This window comes from Paramisgurnus dabryanus, chromosome 6 (assembly GCF_030506205.2).
Source record: "Paramisgurnus dabryanus chromosome 6, PD_genome_1.1, whole genome shotgun sequence".
Classification (NCBI taxonomy): domain Eukaryota; kingdom Metazoa; phylum Chordata; class Actinopteri; order Cypriniformes; family Cobitidae; genus Paramisgurnus; species Paramisgurnus dabryanus.
The window spans coordinates 34808960-34836206 of NC_133342.1; the positions used below are offsets into that span (position 1 = coordinate 34808960).

The 27247-nt window shown below is 37.0% G+C and overlaps 2 protein-coding genes and 2 long non-coding RNA genes across 6 annotated transcripts in view; 3 read left to right on the top strand and 1 right to left on the bottom strand.

Annotated features, from left to right (window-relative positions):
* Nucleotides 1-27247, bottom strand: part of dapk3 (death-associated protein kinase 3) — a 100871-nt gene that overhangs the window by 71929 nt on the left and 1695 nt on the right. The window lies entirely within an intron of this gene.
* Nucleotides 3671-4023, top strand: LOC141282304 (uncharacterized). Its single transcript, XR_012336864.1, has 2 exons — nucleotides 3671-3781; nucleotides 3891-4023. It is a non-coding gene; the product is annotated as an uncharacterized lncRNA (long non-coding RNA).
* Nucleotides 6603-8439, top strand: LOC135767496 (uncharacterized). Of its 2 annotated transcripts, none has more exons than XR_010542037.2 (3): nucleotides 6603-6810; nucleotides 7240-7375; nucleotides 7634-8439. It is a non-coding gene; the product is annotated as an uncharacterized lncRNA (long non-coding RNA). The 2 variants fall into 2 exon arrangements; XR_010542036.2 differs by having other exon boundaries at nucleotides 6603-6806.
* LOC135767422 (uncharacterized) lies at nucleotides 10021-25863 on the top strand. 2 transcript variants are annotated; one of them, XM_065277129.2, is made up of 5 exons: nucleotides 10021-10194; nucleotides 13681-13783; nucleotides 22091-22171; nucleotides 23013-23345; nucleotides 25114-25863. In XM_065277129.2, exons 1-5 carry the CDS (start codon nucleotides 10192-10194, stop codon nucleotides 25593-25595), a joined length of 1002 nt encoding a protein of 333 aa, XP_065133201.1. In that variant the 5' UTR covers nucleotides 10021-10191; the 3' UTR covers nucleotides 25596-25863. The 2 variants fall into 2 exon arrangements, with proteins under 2 accessions (XP_065133201.1, XP_065133202.1); XM_065277130.2 differs by having other exon boundaries at nucleotides 10023-10194; nucleotides 22091-22162; nucleotides 25114-25861.

Here is a 27247-nt window from a genome sequence, read left to right on the forward strand (position 1 = left end):
GATCTATTTTTGCTCACACCTACAAAGTGGCAATGCTAACATTTTCATCATATGACCCCTTTAAGCACTGGCTCATGTTGGTGTGAGTCTGAAGTGATTCATATACCCAGCTAACAGAAAAAAGTTCCAAGAACGTTCCCTGAAAGTTCCCAAAAATGTTTTAAATAGCAACTGTTTTTATATTGACTTGTTTGCTTGTTATGTAAATGATAGAGAAACATTGCATTTTATTATTTTATAAAACATTATTTCTGAAAACAGTAAAAATATTGCTGTAGAAAGCAAAATTCACTTATTAGGTTTAGATGTTGATGCTTCGTTTAATTTTAAGTCACCATTATTGTGATTAGTGTTTGTTTTAGTTGGACCCTTGACTTATTTGTAAGAAGTTCTGCGGTTGCCTTACTTTGTGTGTATAAAACACATTTGTTATGGTAGTGTACAATTATTTACAATGAAATTGCAATTCTGTGGTGGTTGGTATATAATGGTAACAATCATAATCTAATTAACTGGTTTACTTTAAAGAGTTTTTATCTGTCAATAATATGTGTGAAGTCCAGCACTTTCACAGCAGTTTGATATTAAGGAGTTATAGAAACTTTGGTAAAAATTAACTGCTGTATATTTGGGACGTACAAACATCAAGAATCAGACTATGAATCTCAACCATGGTGACAGAAAATTGTAAAAAGTTAATTATTTATCCATGTTGCAATGCATGCTGGGAGTCCCGGATGAGATTTGTAATTTGTTAATACCCAGCATGCATTGCAGCATGAAGTTTTTCATTTAATAGTCACCATGGTTGAGATTTATACTCTGATTGTGGCATCACACTGGCCTGCTCGTGGTTGAGATGTGTTAAACAGGAGTGGACCACACAAATGCCATGAATCCTGCCAGGTGTGGGCCGAATCTGGGCAAGAATTTATATCAACTACTACCCGGATTTGGGTCAGATCTGCATTATTTGCTTTGTGCTTGGCTGACATGTGGCATTTCTATGGCTTGCTTGTGGCAAAGTTCTGGAAAAAAGAAGTGGACCGCTCAAGTGCCATCATTCCATGCCAAAGGTGGGCCAGATGAAAATGTCAGATGTGAGCCAGAACTGGGCCACAGCAATTTTGCTATCTGGGTAGAGATAAATATTAGTAAACTAAATATTAATTTCATATCTGAAAATACAGAACAGTACAACACATACATCTGTTGATTTTCTCAGCAACAATGCAATTCTATAGACTTGACAAGAGGTTTTCCTGAGATTTTTGCTCTAATGTTTGAGACCTGACTGGGTGAGGATGTAGTTTGTAAACTCATCATCTCTCCTTTCTTCTTCCCTTTCCCTGCTTTGCACAAAACATTTCTGATGTACATGTACAAGAAGCCAATAATGATCGAGTCAAAATAAGATTAGCATTATTATTTAGAAACTTACTTTAGTCTTGTCATGTTTTCATAAGCTAACTCACTCGCGTGGCCGCGGCACTGCCTTTTGAATGCGGTTGTGCGCGGATCGGATGAACGCAAAAAAGACGCGCGCGGACATGGATACGTGCGTGCACGCGTCAATGCGACTGCTGCTTCGCTTTTACAAGCGTAAATTGGGAACTACATTGTATATAGATCCGCGATTGTCTTCGTAAAGGAGTGCACTAGTTAACTGCTAAAATTTAAACTTGAGATTTACACCGGGGCACAAAATATTTCCACTGGGGCACGTGCCCCAGTAAAAGGGGTCTAGCGACGCCCCTGGTTTCAACCATTCACAATTTTTTTTTTTTCACAATGTCTGAGGGTCGCAAGAGAAGTGGTGTCTACGAATTGTATGACAAGAAGAGAAAGGCATCTGAAGAAAGAAACAAGACCAGAATATTTTTGGGAGAATATTTCACATGCTGGCGTGCGCTAAAAGCACAGGTTGGGTCTCCCATGCAAAGTTTCTACTCGACAGGTAAAGTTTGTCATGCTATTTGGAAAAATCTATTTAAAATCACTGCTAGTAAAAGTTGATGTAAGCTATGATTAGCGATGCTAACCCTGGCACAAGTCACGAACCATGCAGACACGGTAAACATGCCCCCACGCCAACAACTTCTAAACAGAGCGAAGAGAAGAATTACGCTCGTGAATGCTCTCTGTCTCGTGCACGAGTTTAATAGGCGTTCCCTCTCTGGAGAAGGTACAGTGTTGCGTATGTGCATTTTTTTTTAAAGTGGAGGGGCGGTTCTTTGCAAAAATTTCGGAAAATCTTCCGCTATACCTTCAACAGTTTCCATTGCCAACAAATGTGTATGTGATTTGATTTTTGACTTTTGTCTTATAAACTTTACTGACTGAGAACAGCGGACCACCTTTTTTCACATGTCTTGAATTGAATGTTAAAAGTCTTAGTTTTAAGACAGGTGGTGTTTTGTACTATGTGGTTTTTGTTTTTACTTATGCTGTACTTATTAGTATGATGGAAGCAACGTGTGCTATGTTAATGTGGACCACTTGTGTGAACATGTAATCCTGCTATTCCTGCTATTAAAACACTGTCTCGTGTGACTTGAATCAAACGCATAGGCGCTTAACTACTGTTTTTGCATCGTGCTGGAGATAAACCCGGTAGTAAGCATCCTGCCTCTTCTTCCACCACCTCGTAAACATTTCAGTTCAACCTATTGTGGGCGCCCTGGTTAGAAGTTCAACAGGTCGTAGGGGGTTCAGTCAAAAGTTCAACACCACCAGGGTTGTCCAGTCAATAGTTCAAGGTCAGCCCTCCCACACAGGTCAGGTTCACCCCCTCCTTCGCACAGGTCAAAGTTCACCCCCTTCTTCGCACAGGTCAAAGGTCACCATCCATCATTTTGACAATTGGTGCCCTATATTTACTACTTTTATGATCTGTCAGTTCAAGTTATTTTCAGTTGAGACGACTCAAAGTGTCTCAGTCTTGGACTAGCACTTTGAGATTTCCCTGAAATGTAAAGTGCATCATAAATAAAAATTATTGGTAACACTTTATTTTACGACCCGCAAAGTACCGCGTAATTAAACCGAATTTACAGCGTACCTATTTGTAACAACAGGGTAGGTAACCTGTAGGTATAAGGGAATAATATTTTAAGTTTGGGGTAATAAGGGGGTAAGAATATGAAGAATTATAAATTATTTATACTCTAAGTATTTTATAACAACAGGGTACCTATTGTAATATTACGTGGTATGTATGACTTAGTCAAGTCTATGGGGAAATTATGTTTTATTTATTTTTTATTGTGAATTTTTCATATTGACTACTGAATGTTGTATACAGTCAATGTCTACGAGCCACATCGGCAAATAAATATAACAGCATATCACTTTTATTTTAGTAGCCTATATTACTTGCTTTTAATAACAAAAGTCCAGCTGATTTAATGTGGTTATCTTTTTTTTAAGGTAAGTACAATACAAATAGCAACTTATTCCCTATTTACCAGGAAACTCCTACATTTGTGGACATATTTGAAGTGGTGCTTTGCAATTTATTTACTGTAAACACAAGTATTTTAGCCAAATATAATTTATGAAATGGCAAACCAGAATGAAACAACAGCAGATATCAGCTCCCGCTAAAGCAAAAGACGACTACATGCGTAGGTTAGTGCGCAGGTGTAGAGCACGCGGCTGTTTGCAGGAGGTTTGCTGGAACGCGATCCTGAGGTGAAATTTCTTTAAGAGGTTTTAAAAACGTTCTACACTGTGAAGTACAGCTGCGAGTGATGTTAGCAGGATCCGCATGCTGGATAAGGTGACTGGTTTTGTTAATACATGACTCACGCATTTCAAACAATGTTTTTCAAGAAAGTTGCTAGCTAACGGTAGCCGGTTTTCATTTATGTTTTTTATATGTAATGCAGAACAGCATTTGTGAGACGACATCAACTCATCATCCGAGTGGACAAGAACACCAACAGAGGAAGCCAAGCCGCAAAAACAACGAAAAATTGTCATGACTTTTTATTTTAAATAAAAGTTATGTGATAATAAACATTAAGTGTTGGCTTAATTATAGTGTTTTAAAGATGTTTTGAAATAAGTTGTTTTAAAATAAAAATAACAATATTCTGTATGTTTATGGTATTTACCCTATAACATTTATTAACAAGAGGTGAACAAAGCACCACTTTAGTTTACAGCCCGCAAATATGAGAGTTACCTGGTACATACACAGAACAAGCGGGGAATAAGCCCCACTTCAATTTACAGCCCGCAAATATAAGAGTTACCTGGTACATACACCGAACAATCGGGGAATAAGCCCCACTTCAATTTACATCCCGCAAATATAAGAGTTACCTGGTACATACACAGAACAATCGGGGAATAAGCCCCACTTCAATTTACAGCCCGCAAATATAAGAGTTACCTGGTAACTCCTGTATACATATACAGATCAAAGAGGTACAAGTTGCTATTATTTTTATTGTGTGTTATATTTTATTTGCCGACGTGGCTTGTAGACATCAACTGTAGGCTATACAAAACACTTCATCAGGTAAGTAGCAAATATGAAAAAAAAAACATATTACACATAGACCATATTACCCATAGACGTAAGTCATACATACCACGTAATATTACAATATGTACCCTGTAGTTATGAAATACTTAGAGAATAATTTTCCATATATTCTTACCCCCTTATTACCCCAAACTTAAAATATTATTCCCTTATAACTACAAGTACGTACTGTAGAGGTACTCTGTTGTTACAAATAGGTACGCTGTAAATTCGGTTTAATTACGCGGTACTTTGCGGGTCGTAAAATAAAGTGTTACCAAATTATTATTATTATTATTATTATTATTATTACTAGCCTTGTCTGTGAAACCAGGGTAAATGCTTTCTCTTTGCACTTTTCCTAAAATAAAATAAGTTTTCACATGGCACAGACAATGCCGATAATGCTGAAATCTGTTGTGTGCTTCATGTGTGCTTTTATTGCTGATGTAATTGCAGAAATAATGGACGATGAGCCATTGAATTATTCAAATATAATAGACACCCAAGGTGGTAATGCCGTGGATGTGAATTATTTTCAAAAAATTCGATGGACCTGAGTCAATTCTTCCGCTTATACCATGGCTACCACAAACATTGCTCTAGTGGTTATTTTAAGACATTTGATAGGGGTGCAGTTTACAGAAAAATAATCAACACCCATAGATCATTCCTCAATTTAAAAATAAAGCATATAACATGCCCGTGGTATAATGCAAGAAAACCACCCATATTCATGGACGTCAACATGTCAGATGTCAAATTGACACTTTCTGTTACCGTTTTTCTTGTTGTTTCACAATTTTTCCAGTACTGGGGAACCCACGCAGCCGAATCAACTCATCAGTCTTCTTCCAAAATGTTTAAAATTTATCCCTGACTTACACACTAACAAGCTAATAAGTTGACATTCTGGGAGGGTAGCCTGAGGAATGTAATAGGGAAACACTGTAGAGTGGACTGCTCCGTTGTTTCACTTTGGGATCCCCTGGTTGTTTTGAAACAGTTATGATCTTACAAAGCCTTATTTGCTAAAATCACGTGACTTGGCTAGTTTGAAACATGCTCAGAAGAACTGATTCGAAACAAACGATTCATTAAAAAGGACACTTCACCCATTTGCATTAAGCTTTATACGTTAGAAACCCAGTCATGTATTTGAATGGTTTTGCATCATCCCTCTGTTTCCCTGAGACGGGACAAATACAGATTTCAGTTTTGCACTTCCTTCTTTCAGTGATGTAAGGGAGTGGGAAGGTGCAACGAGTCCCAAAGAATATGATTTTATCCTCTTATTAGCTGATCTGAAGAAAGCAGATGACACAAAAACAGATTTCAAATTTCATTTCAAAAGCTCCCACAGCAAAGCGAATAAGAGAAGGGGGGGCAACGTCACTGAATTTGACATCTGATTCATCGTTATGTGCAGCACCACCGGCAGAATCCCGGATAGTAACCCACATTAGATCAAAATTCCTATAGGCTACTGCACTGACTGCATGGATTCCTGTAAACATAATGTAAGGTTTTTTTAAACTTAAACATGAATTTAAACTTTTCTTTTTCTCACATTTGATTAATTAACCCTAGCTAACAGAAGCTAAGCTAACAGAGCCTGTGGAGCGAGCCAGGCTGCGTGTTACAATAATAGCGGAAGGTAATCAATATGATATGGAAGAGGGTGATTTCCCAAGCGTGATGCTCTAATCTGTTGTTCGTGGATACCTTTATGAGCCACAATATTGCCAGAGCTGAGGCAGATGGAGGAACAGGAGGCAGTTGCGGTGAGAAGTCTGGGGAAGAGGCCTCTGCCTCTGCTGTGTAGAGGAGCCCGGACTGGCTCGAGCTTGGACGGACTAGTAGTGCCTGTACTCTCGCTGGGCACCTTCTGGATGAAATTTCTGCATCAGATCAGGATATGGACGTTTGTGTGGTGAATTGTCCCGGGGAAGAGAGTTACTTTGCGTACGGGCGTGTTTGTAGCACGGTGTGTTTGTTTCACAGAAGCGTTTTGGCTGTGGAGTAAACATATTGTGCGGTGGACGTGTTTGTGCGCAGGGTGGAGACACCCCTCGCTGCAGCCTGCAGCGCGATGACGTGGTGGATTAATCCAATACGTAGTGGATGTTCAAACACGCATGCGCAGTGAATATAATGTTACGCGCATGCGCGGTGGTGTGTTGTTGTTGGTGAACAATCGCACGTGCTTTGGCATTTCAAGAAGAATCTGCCGAAAAACGATGGATTATTTAACAACAGTGATTGTATGAAGGTAGGTAATTAATCTTTATTTACTGATTTGTTGTTTCAACATGTATAGTCTTGTGTAACCTTAGTGTTAGGTGTCCGAAGCTGTATAAAGGTGGCTTAATATGTTCACAGCGATTCTCATTTAAATCTTATAACATTACTTCAGAACATATATGCCAACCGTGGACAGACTGCAGGTCTAATGTAAAACTAACCTGATTTTGCTAGGCTAACTAATGTTTTTTTTTTTTTTGCTATTGCATTGTTCTAGATGAATGTCTTTTAAAAGGACATTTGCCCAGCAATTTCAAGGTGCACATACTGTAACCATCACTTAATCTCAAATTAATACATCTGGATTGTATTTTTTATAAAAGAGACTTAGTACTTGTATGTTAACAATCCTTTGCATTTTTATTTGAAAAGGTCAACTTAATGAGATTTTTTTTTTGTAGATTTGACTGGATTTGGCAAGATGCCCTTGCTCATTAAAGAAGATGGAGATGTGGCTTTCTCTGACATGCCAGCTTTTTCACCATGTTGTTAGTGAAGCATCTTTCAGAGAAAAGGCTCATGTTGTCTGGCTTGACAGTGAGTTATTAATTTAAACATTTTCCCATAGCTCAATTGGTAGAGCATTACATTACTAGCAAATATCATCAGGGAACACATATAAAGCATGTTACAAGTCACTTTGGATAAAAGCATCTGCCAAACGTGTAAATGTAAATGGGTGTGTATGCTTATACTGTAGTAACAGTGTTTTTTTTTTATTCATATAAAGTATCCCTAGATTTAGACTATACATTTAAGTTAATTTTTAATATTTACTTCTCTTTCTTAAAATAGGTGTTGTCAACTGGAACACATTCTCCATGGTGTAGAGATTTATTTACAGACTGTCCACCTGGTCGAGTTGGAGGAAGGGTGTCCCAGGGACGAATTGTTCATCTATTCTGCATCAGTAAAGCAGTGGTGGCGTGGCACTGACCTTAAACTATTTAAGATCAAACTGTGACAAAAGCTTTACCTGACCTGACTGCAGTCAGTTATATGTGACCCTGCCTGTGAAAAAACAGGATAAGTCTTGAAATGTAATTATGATATATTGAGCATCAAAGTGTTATTTTCATTAATCTCACATTGATTTTGATATTTGACATGATTTTACTCAGTCAACCCCACACACCCAGACAACACTTTCTTTGAACTTTTGCACTTTGGCGCTACAGAGCACTGAATACTAGACACAACAACCGTTTGTTCCTCAGGCTAAAACCTAAACAATAAAAGCACCCATAACTTCCACACCTGTAACTGTATATTGTTTATAATCACCACATACTGTACATCTGTAAATACTAATCTAAACTGTAAATATCACCTATTATCTATCTGTACAATAACAGCATCTTAACATCCATACATGCATCACTACACACAATTGTAAAAAAGGAGAAAATATATATACATATACTTACTGTACCATACTGCTTATTTAAATTATTTTTGTTTTTATGTGACTAGTGTGTTATTGTCTTTAGTGATTTTACTTAGTTATTCTATGTATGTCCGTAACATGTCACCAAGAGAAATTCCTTGTATGTGACAAAAACATACTTGGCAATAAAGCAGATTCTGATTCAATATAAAAGATATCAAGGTTATATTTTTACAGAATGTTGTTTACATTATGTAGGATGAGTTAATGCAGAAACTAGTAAATCACAGAAAGATGACTATAGCTGGGTTTTCACTAAGTTCATGTTTATATATATATTATATATATATATATAATTTTTTTAATAACTCCAATACAACAATCAAATAAATTATTAATTAAAACGTTGCATATCATTGCTAATATACCTTATCTTGTTTAAAGATGATTGTTTAATACCGGCTGTGTACGCCACATGTTAAGATAATACATTATACAATGCTAAAAATGTAATATGAGTTTACAGTAGCCTACTTTTGCACGTGATTATCCACGTAAACTTATGACTTCTTAACTAAGCTAGGATCACAGCAAATACGTTTATCGGCATTATCACGGCGAATGTGTTAATGTTTGTGTTCAAATACACACAACCGAGCATGTGTATTACAGCATCCACTTCGTAGTACGTACTGGATTTGGATTTATATTTACTGCGCATGCGTGTTTGAACATCCACTACGTACTGGATTAATCCACTACGTCATCGCGCTGCAGGCTGCAGCGAGGACTTCTTGGCAGGGTGCGGCATTTTCTTCTTTGGGATTATTTACACGTTTAGCCAAGCACTCTCAAAAATAAATCAGAAACTGAGTGAAGCCTGTTCCGACGACACAATTCGTTTGTGTGGTAAACCAACCACCCAAGCTTTGTACCGTATCCACAGCGGCATCCTGGATACATATTTTAGAATCCTAAAGTGAAAGCTACAGACAAAGCCTGCAGGGACAAATGAACGTCTGACTATAAAGTGAGTGTTTCTATTTTCTTTGTTATACTAACGTGGCATGTATGTGAACAATATCACACAGCTGAGCGGTGTTCTGGATAAGTGGGAGTGGCTTGCAGAGCTGTGCATTGTTGGAGTTGTTGTTTTCCATACAAATGTGCCCTAAAGTCACTTTGTCTTTTCTTGGTCAAATAGGCATCAAATTCTACATTTGTTACATTTCGACAACAAATATGACCTACTTTCAGTAAAGATTAATGTTCCAACTGGGGAAGTTTCCCTTTAATGCTTTGAAGCCTCATGAAGCAGTGTTTCGAAAGTGGCCATCACTATTCGACTGTACTCGTAAAAAAAAACTATACTCCAGGCTTAAGCTGTTGTTTTTGAAAATGTACAGTGTTACTGTATTTTTACAGCACTGAATCACAGTGAAATACGACAACATGGATCCTACTTCATGGACATTTTGTCACGGTTTCCAGTTTCAACCACATGACAAACAATGCAAAGATCTGGTGGAATCTCCATTCTCCAAAATAACACAAAGCAAGAGCTTTTGGCACCAAAAAAACTCAAAGTCCATGTGTCCACAACAAGCAACGGACAAGACCCAAAGCATGACTGAATCAGAATCCAGACTTCTTGCTCTGACACTCAACCCAAAAACATCTACAAGTTGATAAAAGATCTCCCCATTTAGGACTTGTTGTGGTGTCATGAACACATTATTTGCTGATATCTCGTCATGATGTGATGGTGTCCAGTCTGGAAGTGCATTGCATGTGTGCACATTGTCCAGGCAGTATATCTAAAATGGGTGGGTCGGTTTCTCATCCATTTAATCAACAACAACAAGCCCTTTAATTACAAGCAGTAGGAGCATCCTCTTTCCAGTCAATTGTGTGATTTTGATAACTTGGACATCTAACATTGGCTGTGATCTTCTCCCGCAGTAAAATGGTATGTAATGAATGCTATTTCAAAATAATTGAAAACTAATTCAAACAATTTATTACATAGAAAAAACATGAAAGGTTATACAGTATGAGCATATCTAGAAAACTGAACTATCAAAATGTTGCAACACATGTTTTTTGTTATACTGTACATAATACTATGTCTATACTTTTAATGACTACAGTCTGAATATGGTATGCTACAAATGTTTTTTACTGTAATGTTAATATAAAATAGAAGAAAAGCTCATTTGAGATATTTAAACAATTCTGCATTAACGATATGCTGTAGTAAATTACAATCTTCACAAGACATTGAAACAAAAAGTATATTATGTACAAATAGGAATAAAGTATTAAAAATAAAACTAAATTACATTGTTAGGGTAAAATTCTGTCTTAAATGTTATGAGCTGAGCAAGATTTAAAATGTTTGACAAGACTTTATTTGTGCCATGAGCCAGGCATTTCCTGTTTATAAATCACACATAATGATGTGTATTTCCTCAGTATTATCATGAGACATAAAGTTTGCTTTTGTAAATGTTTTCTTTAAAAAAAACAAAAACAATAATGAAATAAAATCTATTTAGTGTGAAAATAATAATAATAGTATTGATTCACATGTTAGGTCTGTTACAGTTTTGAAGCATTTAGCAGAGGTTTTATTACAGTATTTCAGAGTAGTTTACATAAAGTGCTTTAGTTTCAATAACTTGTAGGTCATACATTTTTATTCACAAACAAATGTGACCTGTCACGGACACCAGTGTCACAAGTTGGCAGCAGAAGTTTCGAGAAAATGAGAAACAACGTTTTTTTTTTCAAAATTTGTGATTTTCGTTTTATTGCAGAATCTGTTAGTTAAGAAGCATTGTCTTCTCTTCCGGCTCGAGCTTGAAGTCACGTGACTGTAGTGACGTGGCTGCCCTGTTCCTCAGACATGTTTGCTTAGTTTTATTTTTATTTTTCAAACTTATAGCGTGCGTCTCCCCAGACTCTAAACCAAGCTCGGGCGCACAAAACCAAAGAAAAATAAAAGAACCTGGGGCGGAACAAATAACAGTCGTACTCAGCCACGTACAGGAGCCTTTGTTTGCAATTACAGAGGTCACACGTTTCCTGTAGTTTTTCACCAGGTTTTCACACACTGCAGGAGGGATTTTGTACAGAGCCACTCCTTGGATATCCTGGCTGTGTGCTTCGGGTCAATGTCATGTTGGGAGACCCAGCCTTGACCCGTCTTTAATGCTCTAACTAAGGGGACGAGGTTGTTGCCCAAAATGTTGAAATACATGGCCCCGGTCATCCTCTCCTTAATACAGTGCAGTCACCCCGTCCCATGTGCAGAAACACACCCCCAAAGCATGATGCTACCACCCCCATGCTTCACAGTAGGGATTGTGTTCTTGGGATGGTACTCATCATTCTTCTTCCAAACACGTTTAGTGGAATTATGACCAAAAAGTTATATTTTGGTCTCATCTGACCACATGACTTTGTCCCATGACTTCGCTGGATCATTCAAATTAGGGCTGCACGATAAATCGCATGTGATACCACGTGCATCACGTCAGTAATGCCGGTTCCTTGATTAGTATTAAATCGCCAACAGCTGCTTTCAGATGGCGCGACATTAACTGCACAGCGCCGTAGTTCCCTGCCAAGCTGGACCATATCGCATACATATCGCAGGCGATACGTCCGCGGTAATTAATGCGAAATTGCCCCGATTGTCAGTGAACTACGGCTCTTTGCAGCTAAAGCTGCTCCATCTGAAAACAGCTGTTGGTGATTTAATACTAATCAAGGAACCGGCATTACTGACGAGATGCACGTGACAAACACATGCGATTTATCGTGCAGCCCTAATTAAAATGGTCATTGGCAAACTTAAGACGGGCCTGGACATGTGCTGGTTTAAGCAGGGGAACCTTCCGTGCCATGCATGATTTCAAACCATGACGTCTTAGTGTATTACCAATAGTAACCTTGGAAACGGTGGTCCCAGCTCTTTTCAGGTCATTGACCAGGTCCGCCTGTGTAGTTCTGGGCTGATTTCTCATCTTTCTTAGGATCATTGAGAACGGAGGTGAGATCTTGCATGGAGCCCCAGTCTGAGGGAGATTGACAGTCATGTTTATCTTCTTCCATTTTCTAATGATTGCTCCAGCAGTGGATCTTTTTTCACCAAGCTGCTTGGCAATTTCCCCGTAGCCCTTTCCAGCCTTGTGAAGGTGTACAATTTTGTCTCTAGTGTCTTTGGACAGCTCTTTGGTCTTGGCCATGTTAGTAGTTGGATTCTTACTGATTGTATGTTGTGGAAATGTCTCTTAATGCAGCTTACAACCTCAAACAAGTGCATCTAATTTAGGATAATAATAAATTGAGTGGAGGTGGACATTTTAAAGGCAGACTAACAGGTCTTTGAGGGTCAGAATTCTAGCTCAAAGGTGTTCAAATACTTATTTGCAGCTGTATCATACAAATAAATATGATTTTTTTTTTAGATTATGTCTCTCACAGTGGACATGCACCTACAATGACAATTTCAGACTCAATTTCAGACAATTTCAGACTCATATCGTCGCTGCCCAATGAAACTCACGGATGTCCAAAACGGTTACTTTTCAGGAAGTGAAAAAAACATTATTTCAAAAGCAGTTGAATGTAGGGTTGTCATACTTGGCACGGCATCTTCACATGTAACCATATTCTTGCCAGTGAAATGATATAATCCACATTTGACCAAAATTGAGTTTAAATGGACAAACGTGCATATTTTACAGTAACGGTGGTCGATACGCGTTCTTCTGATCATTAATTTGAATGGCCAAGTCGCGTTTCATATTGACAGATGAATACACTCAGTTTATTAAATAGCCTACATCTTAGTTTATTAAATATGATTAGTTTATTTAATATTAATTATAAATTTATTAAATGTCTCTTGCAAACTATGAAGGGACAATGAATCAATACACTGACATGGTAATGCTAGACAGATCCTTTTTTTGCACAGTCCTACCGTAATTTTGTCACTCCTAGACGTATGTCTGGCATCAGGGGGGAAACGTTTACCTCGATGAAGGAAAGTCATTGTCTCATCAGGCTATGTTTATTCGGCTATCCAGTGCTGAGCTTCGATGAAATTTCACGAGACCGGCGAGATGCTTCCACAGGGCGGGAGATACGGAGCGTCATTGACAGCTTTGACACCAAATGGATATACTCGAAAATCAGATGACATGATTTCACAACATTCCATTGGCCATTTAGATATGTGAAGCATACTGTATACGGAAATGAACCTGACCTTCAATCAGTCAAAAAATCGCAAAATGGACATACATGGTTTTCATCAGACAGCGACTATATATATACACAGTATATACTGTATATATATTTCTTTGTCTTGTCACACAATTAAATAAACAAGTATATTTTCAGTTGAAATAATCTCTAAGGTTTTCCCACTGTGATCTATCAGGTGTTGCTGTTGAAGCCGTACATCAGTGTCCTTCTGTTACTTCAGTTCAGAGAGCAACTATTGGCTCAAAACATTGAACCTAAAGGAGAGAAGGGAGATCGAGGTGAGTGAATAAATGTCTGAAGGGATCGAGTCAATGCTTCATATATAAACTGTAAAACTGTAAACAAACAAATAATAAACAAAACGGAAAAAAAGGTCTCATCCTATCTATATTTTTTCTGTGCTTATAAAATCTTAAATATGTGTATTTTTCTTAAAAAATATATATATATATTTAGCAAAAAGCTGAAATAATTGCATTTTTGTGAAGGAATTTTGTTAGCGATCAGATTCAGAACGATTATCAAAACATGAACGGAATATAAAATTAGTAAATAATTTTTTTGCTTTAGTTTTTAATAAATTGGGTAAGTCCATCTAGTGAATAATCGCGGTATTACAAATTAACAAAAACTCATCAGGAAAACGTTTTTTCATGCAAATGTTTTCTTTTAATTGACCAGATGACTCGTCAATGACGGGGAAAGAGTTAATGTAATAGTGTCATATTGTAAACTGCAATGCAATATGGGAGGTAATAAACCAGTTGCATAGCACGTTAAGGTATTGCCTTTATTTACAAGAATTTACTGTAAACTTCACCCATCATGGTCCTATTTTCAAGCTATAATGTGCTATGTCAGGGTATTTGGACACCCCTGTGTTTATTTGTTTATTTGTTTATTTATTTGGGTCCCCATTAGCTTCCACAATGTGGTTGCTAGTCTTCCTGGGGCCCACAAAGTGCTAAAACATATACACAATTAAAATACACCAAGTAAAACATACATAGGTTTAACATACATATAACATAGCCACATGTATACTTTTATCCACATATACACATCACACATACAGCATTTAAAAATCTCATTACCTATAACAGTCACAAATTAACTGGTATAAGACTATTAATTGTCCTCTGTTTTAAAGTCTTCTTAAAATGACATATGTTGGATATATGCCTTATTCTTAAGTCCAATTTATTCCAAGCAGATGCCGATCTAACTAATACTGTTCTTAGCATACAATTGGACCTTGCAGATGGAACCACTAACACACCTGAGCTCACCTGACGCGTTACATGTCCGTGACAATACCCACTAAAAACCAATTTGTCTACAAAAGATTTTGAATTATTTTTAAATAGAGCATTATGCATATAACATAAAAGACTTATATTAAGTTTGTCCTTCACCTTAAGCCAGCCCAAACAAGTATGCATTTTATCCACACTAGTGCGAAAAGAGCAACCAAGGGCTACCCTTGCAGCTCTGTTCTGTACGATTTGTAATTTTTTCAGATGTTCCTGTCCAGCACTGGACCAAATTACTGGGCAGTACCCCAGATGTGACAGAACTAAAGCCTGGACAACTGTTTTCATAACTAATGGTGGACAATATGCTGAACATCTCCGGGAAACAGCAATGCCTTTGGCCATTTTAGACACAATATGGTCAATCTGATCAACCCAAGAGAGCTGACTATCGAGCTTCACACCCAAGAGTTTAGTCTGACTCACTTGCTCTACCACAGATGTATCAATAAATAAATTTAAATTACAAGGCATGCCAAGCATATGTTTAGTACCAAAGACTATACATTTAGTTTTAGATATATTGAGAGCTAATTTATTAAGTTTCACCCAATTTGTAATGGCATTAAGTTCACTCTGCAAGGTGCAATTTATGTCCGTTATTGTGGGCGATGCATAAAACATTGTAGCATCATCTGCATAGAGTACAACATCTGCTCTTGACACAGCATGTGACAGATCATTAACAAACACAGAAAACAACAATGGACCCAAACAGCTGCCCTGAGGAATACCACATGACAACTGTTTACAATCAGAAAAGCTCCCATTGAAAAATACCCGCTGACTTCTACCAGAGAGATAACTGCTTATCAATGATACAGATAGATGTGAAAACCCATAGCACTTAAGCTTAGACAGTAAAATGTCATGGTCAATAACATCAAAGGCTGCTGTGAAATCCAGCAGCACTGCACCCACAAGCTTTTTGTCATCCATAAAAGTTAACCACTGGTCTATCATTTCTACCAATGCAGTGTTAGTGGAGTGTCCTGGCTTATAAGCATGTTGTGAATTGGAGAGCAAATCATTTGATACAAAGTACTGCATCATTTGATTAAAAAGTAACTTTTCAAATATTTTGCTCAATATAGGTAGAATGCTGATTGGTCTACAGTTTGATTCAGTGAGACCCAATCTATCATCTTTCACTAAAGGTATAATTTTGGACTGCTTCCAAATTTCCGGAAACACCCCACTTATCACAGATCTATTAAAAATATGACTAATAGGCTTGCATAAGATGTTAGCAACAGTTTTAAAAAATTTGCCATCCAAGTGATCTGTACCTGCAGTTTTTTCCTCTGGGAGAGAGAGCAACATCCCTTCAACAGTTTCCTCTCTAACTGTACCAAATGTCAATGAACAAGATTTATTCCTCATAATGTTCTTCACATTACTACAAGGTGAATCCTCAGGGTATGATAACATACTAGATCTTAAAATTTCTGTTTTCTTTATAAAAAAGTCATTCAAATGATTTGCTATATCCAAAGGTTTAGTGATTATTTCTGCTGCTGTTTCCAAATACTTATTAGAACACTTTGGCTTTTTACACATTATTTCATTTATCACTTTCCACAATTGCTTGCTATTATTTGATGAGTTACTAATCTTTTGACTAAAATATATTTTCTTTTTTAATCTATTTAGCTTTGTCACTTTATTTCTCAACATACAATAATACCTTTCATCCATATCACTTTTAGATTTTAGAATTTCAGCTTTGGCATTATCCCTTTCCCTCATAATAGATTTTAGCTCGGCATCTAACCAAGGAGCATTATTGCCTTTTATCGACCTTTTTCTAATTGGTGCATGTTTGTCAACTATTTTCATAAACCTATCCATGAAAATACGTAAAGAAGCATTAACATCCTCCTCGTCACAAACCGCCGACCAAGTGGACCTTTCAACATCTTCCACAAACGCATTAGAATCAAACGTTTTGTAAGACCTTCGATAGACAATCCTTGCACCAGATTTAGGCAATTTAGTTTTCTTTGTTGTGATGATTAAATTATGATCACTGCATCCTACTCCTACTGAGATGACATGTGAACACAACTCATACACATTTGTAAAAATGTGGTCAATGCATGTTGATTTGAATTTACCATTCAGAGAAATTCTTGTGGGTTGTGTTACAATCTGCTTAAGGTTAGAAGCATTAGTTATAGTGATCATCTTTTTACGTAAATAACACTTCTTTGAGAACCAATCAATGTTGAAATCCCCCAACAGAAAGATGTCTGTGGTTTGAGCAGATGCCTTCTCAATGTTATCACATATTTTTTCCAAATACTCTACATTCGAACTGGGAGGTCGGTAACCGCAGCCCACTAAAATGGGTTTGTTAAACTGAATATTTAACTGTAGCCATATCATTTCAATGTCGCTGCTCATCAAATCTTCCCTTGGAGTGACTACAATATTTTCTCTAATATAGAATGCAACACCCCCACCATTTTGATTTCTATCCTTTCTAAATAGTCTATACCCCTCAATAGCTAGCTGTGAATTATCAAAACTGGAGTCTAAGTGTGTTTCTGATAAAGCAAATACATGAATCCCATTGGAACAGATGTTTATAATTTCATGTACCTTATTTCTGAGACTACAAATGTTCAAATGAGCTAAAACTAAACCTTTCTTAGGCAAGTTTGAAAGTAAATTTGTCATATTAATAAGATTAAAACATCAAAGCAAAAACAAAACACAAACATCAGGATAAAAATTAACGGTCATGAGCAGTTATTCAGATGCTTGCTTCTGTCCATTTGCTGGCCAAATTATAAGCTTATCATACCTTAAACTGGCTCTTTCACCCTTGCCTCTTTCAGTTTTGGCAGCAGTTCACGTCTCCTCTGCTGCACCAAATCAGAAAAATCTTCATTGATATAAATGTTTGTACCCTTTAATTTCTTAGTGGAGGAAAGGATACGCTGTCGATCTTTAAATCTAAAAAGCTTCACAACAACTTTTCTTGGCTTTCTTCCCTCATGGAATTGGCCAATCCGGTGGACCCTTTCCATCTCGATTGTAGAACCATCCAGACCCAAATTATTAGACAGCATTTGTTGAATCTTCTTTTCCAATCCACTGATTGTTTCACCTTTTTCCTCTGTGATCCCATCAATTAGTAGATTAGATCTCCTTGAATGATTTTCCATTTGATCTAACTTCTCCAACAGATCCTCCAATTCCTGCTTTGATTTTGAAATGCTGCTCTCAAATGATCTAATTTTTATGTCAATGTCATTCTTCTTAGCTTTCATCTCATCCATGATGCCTTGTGTGAACTGCAGACTAGTTTTTAATTCTTGCACATCTCTAATCACATCATCCAACCTTTTCGCATTTCCATCCATAATAATTTGAACGAAGCTCTTGAAATTGTCCTGTTGTTGTTTTAACATTTCCTTATAAAATTCTCTCTGCTGATCCATCATGTGGGTCAACACACCCATGGTTACAACTGTATCATCCTCTGATGGTTGTTTACTTCCTATGGGAGGCATGATTCCACAATCTTACCAAGATGTACTAAGATAGAGGTGGCAGGCCCACCAGGCCCAAAAGCCTCTCAAACAGTTGACACGATGAAACTGTCAAATTCACTCGTCACACAAGTCCAATATTCAAAATATGGAGACTAAATGCATATATTGACCAAATGCTGACCTTAAAGTAATGGTCCAATATGTGATTGCAATGATTTGTATTAGATTGTAGAGAGCTCACATAAGCATGGCAGCCAACTCTTGCTCCTACACTCAGTGCTACGAAGTAGTGCGAAAGAGAAAGGTGTGCTGTGTGCTATTGAGGACAACAATGGCTGGGTTGCAAGTGTGATTGTTCATTTTCCATAAAGGCCCTTATGCCATTTCATCACATGACTGTCAATCAAGATAACACTGGATGTTAGGCAGGGGCGAAATTTTCATCTAAATGTTGGGGGGGGGAATAAACATAACATTTTTCAAGAACAATTTTTGAAGGGGACACCAATAATACAGGCAAAATTGTACTTGCAAGGAAATGTGTACAGATAGAAATCGTTTCTTTTTCTCTATGAACGGTCGCAAATGTAATTTTAATACACATGAATGCAGAGGTGGAAAGAGTAATAAAATATTCTACTTAAATAAAAGTAAAGTTACTTTAATAATATTTTACTTAAGTAAAAGTAAAGTTACTGGTCTAAAAATATATTCAAGTAAAAGTAAAAAGTAAGGCATTTTAATTTTACTCAGAGTAAAAGTTACTTTTTTACAGTGGGGAGAGGTTTCTAGTATAGTTCAAAGAGGACAAGGAAATATAAATCTCTTTATTGTAGGAACATCTTTACAATTAAAGTGCAATAACAAATAGTTTATAAAACAAAAAGCTTTTTTATAACTAAGAAACATTTATGGAATTGTTTAATGATTTTTACAGGTGAGTTATGCACTTTTGAAGCAAAAATAATATGAGGTCAGCAGCTAGTAAATAAAATCACTATAGTAAGGTTGTAATTAATGTATTGCTGGTAACATACATTATTTTATTAAACTATATACCTAGATTAAATGAGCATATAATGAGATGAGTGCCATATACTTTTATCCTTTACACGTTTATTGTATTCTAGCTTCCCAGACCTGTATACCTGTATTTTATTTTATTTCTTTACTCCGTAACGGATTTAAACTGTAGCGAAGTAGCTTACAATACATTAAACAAAACATACTTAAGTAAAAGTAAAAGTACAGATTTTAAAACTACTCAAAGTAAAAGTACACAAAAAAAAAACTCAATTACAGCAACGTGAGTAAATGTTATTTGTTACTTTCAGCTTTGCCTCGCCTCTGAATGAATGCATAAAAATGTTTTCTTGTTTGTTTATCTGCTTCTGTTCTCATAAAACGAAATATGTTCATGTTTATATGTCCAAATAGTCCAGTTTTAAAACATATGAGGTTAAACTGATAAGTGATGGAAAACGTTGGTTTGTAGGAATATAGCTGATTAACGCGTCGGCTCCGTATACTTCTCAACCACCCGACTGTGTGGCGTTGGCAGTGGACCAAACCACTGTGAGGCAAGGGAGGGGGGAATCAAAATGTTTACAAAGTTTTTTGTTGTTGCTCCGTTTGCATTTGTATTGTTTTACTTCTTGCTATTTAACTATTCTAACTATTTTAAGTATTATTAATCATTAAATTATTTTCATTACACATTTTAATGATATTTTTTGGGGGCAACCCTCAGATGGGGGGTCCTGTACCCCCCGGCCTCCCCACCCCAGGGATTTCCGCCTATGATATTAGGGCAGGACAATATGCGTAAGACCCATCTTCCAGCAAGCACTTCTGCGTTTATATGGGTCCACACAATAAAGCAGGGTGGGCATTCCTGGTCCTGGAGGGCCACTGTGCTGCAAAATTTAACTCCAACCCTAATCAAATACACCTGAAAAATCTAATTAAAGGCTGTAGGATGACTTGGATATGGCTTTCATGTGTGTTTGATAGGGTTGGAGCTCAAATTTGTAGGACAGTGGCCCTCCAGGACCAGGAATGCCCACCCCTGCAATAGAGTAAAAGTGACAATAAAGCAGTGTTGCAGGTAATTATAGAATTAAATGATTCATTTAGTGATTATATAGCCTTTTGTTATTGTTTTACTGAAATGTAAATTTAAAGTCACCATTATCATGATCTGTGTTTTCTTTTACTGTGGCACTTCACACTTGACTCAATTATCCTTCATCAATAGCAGCAGTGTTTTAGTATGAATGCCACTGTGAGAAACGAAGATATTTATTGTCTAAAGTTGTCAATCAGCTCAATGAAATAAGGTTAAAAAAAGTTTAAAGTTTGTACAGTATTGCAATATGATTTACAGCAGCACTCCTGTAAAAATACAGTACATGGCAAGGAACTCAGTTACAACTACCAGTGTTTCTCTGTAAATTATTCAAATACGATTTGTTTGCTGTCCATATACAGTGTATTACAAGAAGTTTGACCACTGTTCTGTTGTAAATGTACAAGAATACAGTAAAAACTGCCAAGGGCGGCGTTTGCATATGGCAGGGTATAGCGCATTCAGACAAAACATCAGAAATCAACAGGCTATAATGATGCTCATTAAAGATAATTTTAAATATTTTTAGTAGAACATATCTGAACATTGGTACATCACTAATAGGGATAATTTACACGTGTGTTCGGCTTCATGCTATAACACAGGAACCGACAGACGGATGACATCAAAGTGCCGCGAGACCGGTTCGAAAGCAAACTCTTCTGATGATTTCTCGACTCACCCTCGCGGTAGTTTGATGTCATCAGCCTGTAGTCTTGCAGCGCAGCTTGAAGTCGAACACAATCTATAATAGTGGGGTTCCCCTGCAGGAGGTCTCATGATGACCGCTGCTGTTATAATCTTTATTTTCACAAGTAAAATCCGTTTTTGTTTTAACATTTAAACAGACTCACAGTTCTCCCCCACACTCGAGCTAAGCATATTGCATACATTATTCCAGAAGTAATATGATTTGTTCTCTATGAACAAATAAACATGTTCTGTTCCACTGGGAATTGTAGGCTATATTAATTACTTGCATGCATTTTTGAATATGGCCACTTATGGAATAAAAACTGCACGGCGACAAAAGGTAAGACTTGTTTTGCATTTAGCCCTGTTTTACTAGAGTTTTATTTAGTGTTTACGTCTTAGTTGGTTAACTCGTGTGCTCTATCACATCATTTAAAAGTCTTTATTGTGTGTTTATTAAAGATTTGTGAATGGAGGTCAGAGTTTTGTTTTGATATTATCTTGTTTTAGTTTATCTGTTACTGGAGTTGCACTTAGTTAAGACTTACAACATTTGAAAAAGCCTTAATAAACAACCATGATTTTCAGTTTCTATTTTTGTTTCTTATTTGTATTGCGTATTGTCTGTAAGTGTACATCCGTGCAGTTTTAGAATGATTTTGTACAGGTTGGTGGAGTATGTACATAATGTGGTTTCATATATTCGTTATTTGAGAATGGCCTTCTTGTACGGTAAAATTTTGCCATACCCTAGGTTTTCGTGAAACACAGCCACTGAAAACTGCACATTTTTTGTAGTACTGCATTGTAATTCTATAAACAGTAAAAACTGTAAATATAACAGTATTTTGTAGGTGAAGCTGCTGCCAGTTATTTACTGCAAATTTACAGTAAAGTTTTACAGTATAAAAACAGAGGGCTAGAGAATAATTTGTTTTTTTTACTCAGGACTGCAGGGACCACCAGGTAATGCAGGACCGCCTGGACCACGTGGATTTAAAGGAGACCGAGGAGACCCAGGTGACCCAGGTGAACCAGCATTTAACGTTATAAGTTATATTAGGTTATTATAAGTAGCCAGGAACATTTCTTTGTTTGTTGTTCAGAAGTAACATTGTGAAACAACAACATCCCCAGTAGAGTTCCAGAGGGAGATTCTCTTGCCTCCAATCAGCCCATTGACTTTTAATAGACCCACTAAAGCAGAGGTCTCCAATCCAGGTCCCTTGAGGTCAGCAGTCCTGCAGAGTTTAGCTTTAACTCTAACCAAACACACTTACATGTCACTTCCAAATAATTGCATTGAGTTGGAGCTCAAGAACAGGGATTGCCCACCCCTGCTCTAAAGCGTGCTTTGACTTTAAGTGGAGGTGATTGAAAAAATGGAGAAAGGTCACGTGATAGGAGGCACTGAGTGTGAACAAGTATAAATTGCTAATATATTATCCCTCAAATGCTTTATTTTCTATTCTTATAGTGTGTTTGTAAAGTAGAATATGTGCTTCTGTCTAGCTTAGTGGTAGAGCATTGCGTTGAACCCAGGGAACACACATACTTATAAAACATGGATACCTTGTAATGCACTGTACTGTAAGTCGTTTTAGAAAAAAGCTTCTGCCAATTGTAAGAAAGTGTGAATAAGATTATTTGCACCAATCGTCTGTCAGGAAAGAGATGGCAGCAGTGAAAAGTAAGTCCCTTTGCTTGTAATAATATTTGATGTACTTACTTAAATGCCAGTGCTTGCCCAAATAAGGCCTCCCAGTTTTGCATTTCGTAAAGTTTGTGTGAGAGTTTAAGTGTTCAAGTGCATTGAGTAATGTGATGACGAGATAAAGATTTGTGTTTTAACTACAACCTTCTGTCACAGGCTTAACTGGCCCAAAAGGCGACCAGGGACAACCAGGCCCAAAAGGCGACCAGGGACAACCAGGCCCACCTGGCTTCGATGGCTCACCTGGCATAACTGGTATGATTGGACCACGTGGCATACCTTGCATTACTGGCTCATCTGGCCTAAAAGGTGAACGGGGACCAGCTGGCTTTACTGGCTCACCTGGCCTGAAAGGTGAACGGGGACCACCTGGCTATACTGGCTCACCTGGCCTAACAGGTATGCCGGGACCAGTTGGCTTACATGGCCTAAAAGGTGAACAGGGACAACGTGGCCCACCTGGCAAGCCTGGCGCATATTGGCAACAAGGTATGTTATTTTAAGCTTATTATAAGAAGTTTAGATATTTCAAAGCTTTACCCTGATTCTAAATTTACATTGTTCTGCCTTCCAAATGTGGATGAAATGTGATGTAGTATTTACCTGTATTTACATATTTCAAGCCTCTGTTCACACCTGTAGTTCTGGTGATAAAGAGTCAGCTTCACCTGCTATGATGAGATAACCAAAACCCTATTCAGACTGTAAATGTTTCTCATAAGGTATTTTAAAATTTACAGGGGTAGTCGGCAAGCGAAGCTGATATAAATAAAGAGCAGAAAGCCACGAAAAATTTTAAAATGGCCCATTGACATAGCAACAAATACTAATACAATTATAAAATGATACAAATTTTCTCTTCATTTCTCTTCCGAATGCATCATTTTATTACTGAGCCATGCAAATGTATTTTGCCAACATCCTCATAAGAACCCAAATAGCATGCAACCATTGAAACAATGTTAAAAACAGTTGTTTGTTAATGTTAATTAATCAGGTTTGCACCCTCCAATAATATTGAATAAAATATTGAAATTTCAACAAACCACCATTATTGTGATCAGTGTTTACTTTAGTTAAGCTCTTGACATTTACTAAGTTAAATCTTTATTTTCTTTTTTAGTGTTTGTGTGTATAAGTAGAAACACAGGTGCATTGGAAAAGAAATATGTGCTTCAAAGTTATATTGAAATTGGTTGCTTTTTATGAAGATGTCAAGATGAGATAAAATTAAGCTGTTTACATGATGATTTGGATCCATTTTTGATCATTATAATTGTTCTGGTGTGTAAATCCACTGTGACAAGATAAGCAGAAAAAATACTTACACATTCAGATATCATTACTCATCCTACAAATCTCAAACATGGTGACAATCATCAAACAAATTCAGATAAAACGATCAACTGCTATGCATGCTGGGAGTCATACATTTGTTTAGTACTATGATGATACCCAGCATGCATTGCAGCATGAAGCTTTCTTTTGTCGATCATCACCATTGATGAGTTTTATAGACTCATGATGTCAGAGATAGATTCAGTAGTTTAAACTGAAAAAGTGTTTTTATAATTCTGTTTTTATAAAACTAGTACTGTAATATCCATTTCTTACACATCTTTAACTGTTTTTCATTAATATTATTTAGGTATATCTACAAGAGTTAAACTACTTGATAACATTAGATCTTTTTTTTTTTTTGCCACAACAGATGTATTTTATACATCTGCTTGGGCCCAACTAAAGCATATAAAAAAAGAAGTACCGTCCGAATAGGACTAAAGATTTTATCTACTGTAAATGCTATTCTGTGTAATACACACAATACATGCTGTGTATGTAGTCCATTCTGCTGTATGCCGAAGTGGTGTCGAGTAGCAACGATTATCACTTCATGGGAGTCTGACGCTCTAACATGCATTGAGATTTACAAAAATTTTACAGCTTACACACGCTCAACGTCCTAAGTCGTGTTTACAAAGCTTGACACGCGCATTAAACTGATGGCAAAACTGGACAAAACCACTTTGAGCAAGACTCTTAATGGTAAATCCATGTAAATACTGCTCCCATGTTGGACTCATGCCACTGTTAACATGTGAGAAGAGCAGTTTGTTTGAAAATCTCAAAAACAGAATCAAGATTTCAAAAAAGGCAGAATATGACAAATTTGCACACTAAAACCATCCCATCATGGAAATTTGAGACAATGACTTTAAAAACATCTTGTTACAAATGTAATTTGTTCTGTTTTTAGGGCATCTTGGAGGTGACATAACATCTCTAAAATCTGAGATCCAGCATCTAAACGCCAAGATTGCCATGATAGAGAAATTTGCAAGTTTTGATGCATTCAGAAAGATTGGACAGAAATACTTTGTTTATGATGGCCTTGTAGAAAGTTTTGATAATGGGATTAAATGGTGCAAGGAAAATGGTGGAACAATTGCTTTGCCAAGAAATGCTGATGAAAACCGAGCGTTGTTAAGATTATCGGTAGCCAGTGGATTAAGTGGTCATAAGCCATATGTTAGAGTCACAGACAGAGATAAAGAAGGACAGTTTGTAGACATTGATGGAAAACCCTTGACTTTCACCAATTGGGATTCAGGTCAACCTGATGATTATAGGGGAGCACAAGACTGTGGTGCTCTCACAGTGGATTCAGGTTTTTGGGATGATGTTGGTTGTAACCAAAATGATCCACATCATATCATATGTGAAATAGAAATCAAATAATGCTTCTTTAAGATACTGTATAAGTAACTATACAAATCTGCAGTATTAATACACTATTAGAAATATGTGTAATATTCACACAAATGTATTCATCTTACCGTCAAATATATATTTACTGTAAAATAACATTACAGTTAAATATGCACAAACAAGTAACATCGCCATTATTTGTTATGTCATTGTATTATCAGTTTTATTAAATTAATGTTTTGTTTGTGAGATCTTTTATAATAGTCAAAATAAAAGACTCTTCAAGCCAGCTTCACATTTCATGTTTGCCTGTAACCATTGCAACATTAAACAGTGAACATAATAACAAACATGCAAGATGAGTGACAAATAAAAAAAAAACAATTACACTTTGGGTGGCAATTTACAAGTTTAGTTTGTGTTTCTCTTAGATTGAAGTGTAACTCGATATTTAGTAGGGGTGTAACGGTTCAAATACTCACGGTTCGGTGCGTATCACGGTTCTAGGGCCATGGTTTCGGGACGTTTCAGTGTGTGTATGTTTATGGGGACAAAAAGGCTACTGTCAAATTCAAAGAAAATAAAATTAATTATTGGGTTACAAACACCTTACACTTCTTTAACAACAGGCTTCTTTACAAAAATAAAAACCTAAGCAGTTTTTAACCTCTGGCAAAATCAACATTTTCACTTAAGAGCACTTGTATTATATACTACATGCACCAACATACAGTGCACTTCAAAATTAACATAAAATAGCTTAGAACACTGGGTTACTTTTAATATTCTGTGCCCTCTTCAAGTTTCGCAAAAAGGTCAGTTTGTTAACATTTAAAGGCAGAAGGCAATGTGTGCTGTTTCGGTCTCACCTGCGATAGCGTGCCATCAACAACACCCCTGGTGATGACGGCGCAAGCGACTCATCATATTAGATGTATTGCCTTGAGCACACGGCACTGCACATTTTACAGTTTTGTCCACGTTTTCTTGAGCATCGCTGCTGCAGTAGACTTAAATGAAGCTGGCGGTGCCTCTATTAGCGTCTTTTCTCCTTCGCTTGCCATGGCTAAACGGTCCGCAACACTCAAACACCAACACGTGAGGAGGAACTGTGAGGATGGCAACAGATTTGCATACTACGAGTTGATTGGACAGGTACTCTCACCTTAACACGGGCAAAGCTTATTCAGAACCATACATTAGCAGTTTAATGCGTTGTTTTTTCACCAAACTATATTAGAAATGCGTGGTCGAATCAAACACAATGCACTGCGGTGCACGTGCATCCCGAACCGTGGGAGGATAACTGGGCGGTTCGATTGATTATTTACACCCCTAATATTTAGCCGATATAAGTTCACTGTAAATACTTTATTGTAAAATTTACAAAAGTGCTGTACACATCACATCACAAAAATACAGCATGTAAAAATCTGTTTTGTCTGTAAAACCTGGCAGCTGCACTGTAAACAAGTGCTTTAAAGCGGAACTCTCAGTTCAGCTCCAACCCCATTCAAACACACCTGAACCTGGCAATCAAGCATTTCAGGGCTACCTAAAAATTAGAGTCAGGTGTGTTAAGGCTGGGTTGGAACTAAAATATGCAGAAGGGTAGATCTCCAGGAACAGGGTTGGGCACCCCTGCAGTAGATGATATCGTTCATTGATTGACAGCTGCACAG